At 36.3% G+C, this 2,048-nt stretch overlaps 1 protein-coding gene across 1 annotated transcript in view; it reads left to right on the top strand.

Annotated features, from left to right (window-relative positions):
* The window catches only part of LOC102197624 (uncharacterized), a 15,090-nt gene that overhangs the window by 11,760 nt on the left and 1,282 nt on the right, over positions 1-2,048 (top strand). Inside the window, exon 2 of the mRNA XM_005747271.1 lies at positions 1,046-1,158. Coding sequence (XP_005747328.1) covers positions 1,046-1,158 — 113 coding nt within the window. The remainder of the gene's footprint in view (positions 1-1,045; positions 1,159-2,048) is intronic.

Here is a 2,048-nt window from a genome sequence, read left to right as displayed (position 1 = left end):
CCCTAAAATGATTGACTTAGTGATCAAAAAGATGAGGAAATCTATATTTTCGTTGTTGGAACAAAATTTTCATGTTTTCTTTGATAAATGGATAAAAAGATGATTCTTACTAATTGCTTAATTTCTATCAAATGACTGGAGTTTTAAAGCTGTAGCAAACAGTTTGTCTGAATTAAATATGTTTTTAGTTGCTTTGGTGATTGATGTGTTAGAATCTGTAAGCTGTCTACAATTAGATAACTGCATTAATGAGATCATGTTTATTCCTTAAAATATAAGAATGGTACATGAACACTGGAGGATCAGATGAGCTCATTCAGCCAAGCTGAAGCTTCAAAGCTGCTGCTCAGTGTTTTTGTCCCATGATTCTCAAACTTTTTCAGTTCATGGAAACATTTTTGTTTCTAAAGCTTCTCACGTTGTGGCGATAGGACCGTCCTGTAGGATAGGCTCCAACCTGCCACGCTGAATGTGATGAGTGGAAGAACATGGATAAGTGGATGGCTGTTTGATTTTAAGCCAAACTTATTTCTCTAATTAAGAAAAAGCACTTCTATAATCAAAGAAATGATGCTGTATTTGTGAGCCACCACTAGTTTGCAAAGAAGATGAATTTGACTCAATCAGTATCATCCAGAAAATGTCATTTTAAAATTTTCCTACAGGCTTTGCTCATCTGAAGTATCCTTTATGAATGTGGAGCCCGAATCTTGCTCACTGACTTTTTGTTTTTATTTAATGGTAATTTGGAAAAGAAATTGTCATATTTAATTCCTCTTTATTTGCATTTCAATGTTAAAACATAGTTTAATCTCACCGGATTTTATTCTGAAACCTCTCCCTCCTCCATGTCATCATTTGCATGTTGTTGTTTTCCATTTGCAGAAGAAGAACCTCAACCGACACGCTGCCCTTATCAAAAGAGCATTTGCATATACGTTACAGAAACTTTTTTCCGTATGCATATCTGCTCCTTACTGCTAACCCTATCATTTATACTTTTATTACCAGTGAATGAATCTATAATCAGGTCATTTCTCTGCAGGTTGCAAGTACACGTGCCACACTGCATGTCGGGACAAAGTGGCACTGGACTGCCATCCTCCAGTGTTGCCCGTCAGCCAGGACCAGCTCAACAACAACAACACGCCGCTCCATGTGAGTACACAAAACACTCTGACTGGGATTTCTCGCTTTTGTTTTCCAGTCAGCTCAGTCTAATCCAACTCACGAGAATCTCTTTGTGTGTAACTGTGGTCCAATTATCCACAAATATGTACTACAGTGTGGTTTAAAAAGAAAAAAAAAAGATTATTTAGTGTTATGTGATGGTGAAATAGTGTTTAAGGGGAACCACACACTTCAGTGACCTCCCCTCTGTGCTGTCTGATGATTAGAGATTAGTGTTTTATTGTTAGCCAGTAACAGCAGTTAGTTTTATTGTTATTATGTGATCTTTTATTCTCTCCGAAATCTTCTTGTCTGTGGAAACAAAAACTACATACATTTATTTGTTATACTAGAGGAGTCTAAAAAGTCTCCTGCGTTGTAAAACCCAGGTTATTTTAAATTTTATTTTAAATTTCGGTTTATTTGTCACTGTAATGCTGTCGATCACCTCTGGATTGTGCTGTAGGCTCATTTTTTAGCTGGTGCAGTTTGCCGTTTCCCACTTTTGAGCTATCCACACACACAGTACAAGAGAAAAAAGGAAGCTAACAGTTTATTTCATTATCTTTTGTCGAATGGTGTTAATGCAGTGCTGTGCCTCGTTACCTGGCAGTACAGGCAGAGTAAGACTCGCAGATTACAGGCATGACGGGAAAATATTTACTCTTTCATCCTTTGGTAGAGATGCCCTCTACCGAAGGATAACAACCAAATATTAGTTTGAAAAACATTTATTTAAAACTAAAATGGGCACAAATATATATTTTCAAAATGTCACTGTAGTTACCAAAGTTAGGATATTATTGCTTCAGCAGCCAAAACTTTAAGCACAACCTGTAACAAATTATCTTAAAAGTAGAAATAAACTTAAAATGACA

The sequence above is a fragment of the Pundamilia nyererei genome, unplaced genomic scaffold (assembly GCF_000239375.1).
Source record: "Pundamilia nyererei isolate P.nyererei 1_Seehausen unplaced genomic scaffold, PunNye1.0 scaffold00192, whole genome shotgun sequence".
Taxonomy (NCBI): domain Eukaryota; kingdom Metazoa; phylum Chordata; class Actinopteri; order Cichliformes; family Cichlidae; genus Pundamilia; species Pundamilia nyererei.
Note: the sequence above shows the minus strand (reverse complement) of the source record. Positions and strands in the feature narration are given on the sequence as shown.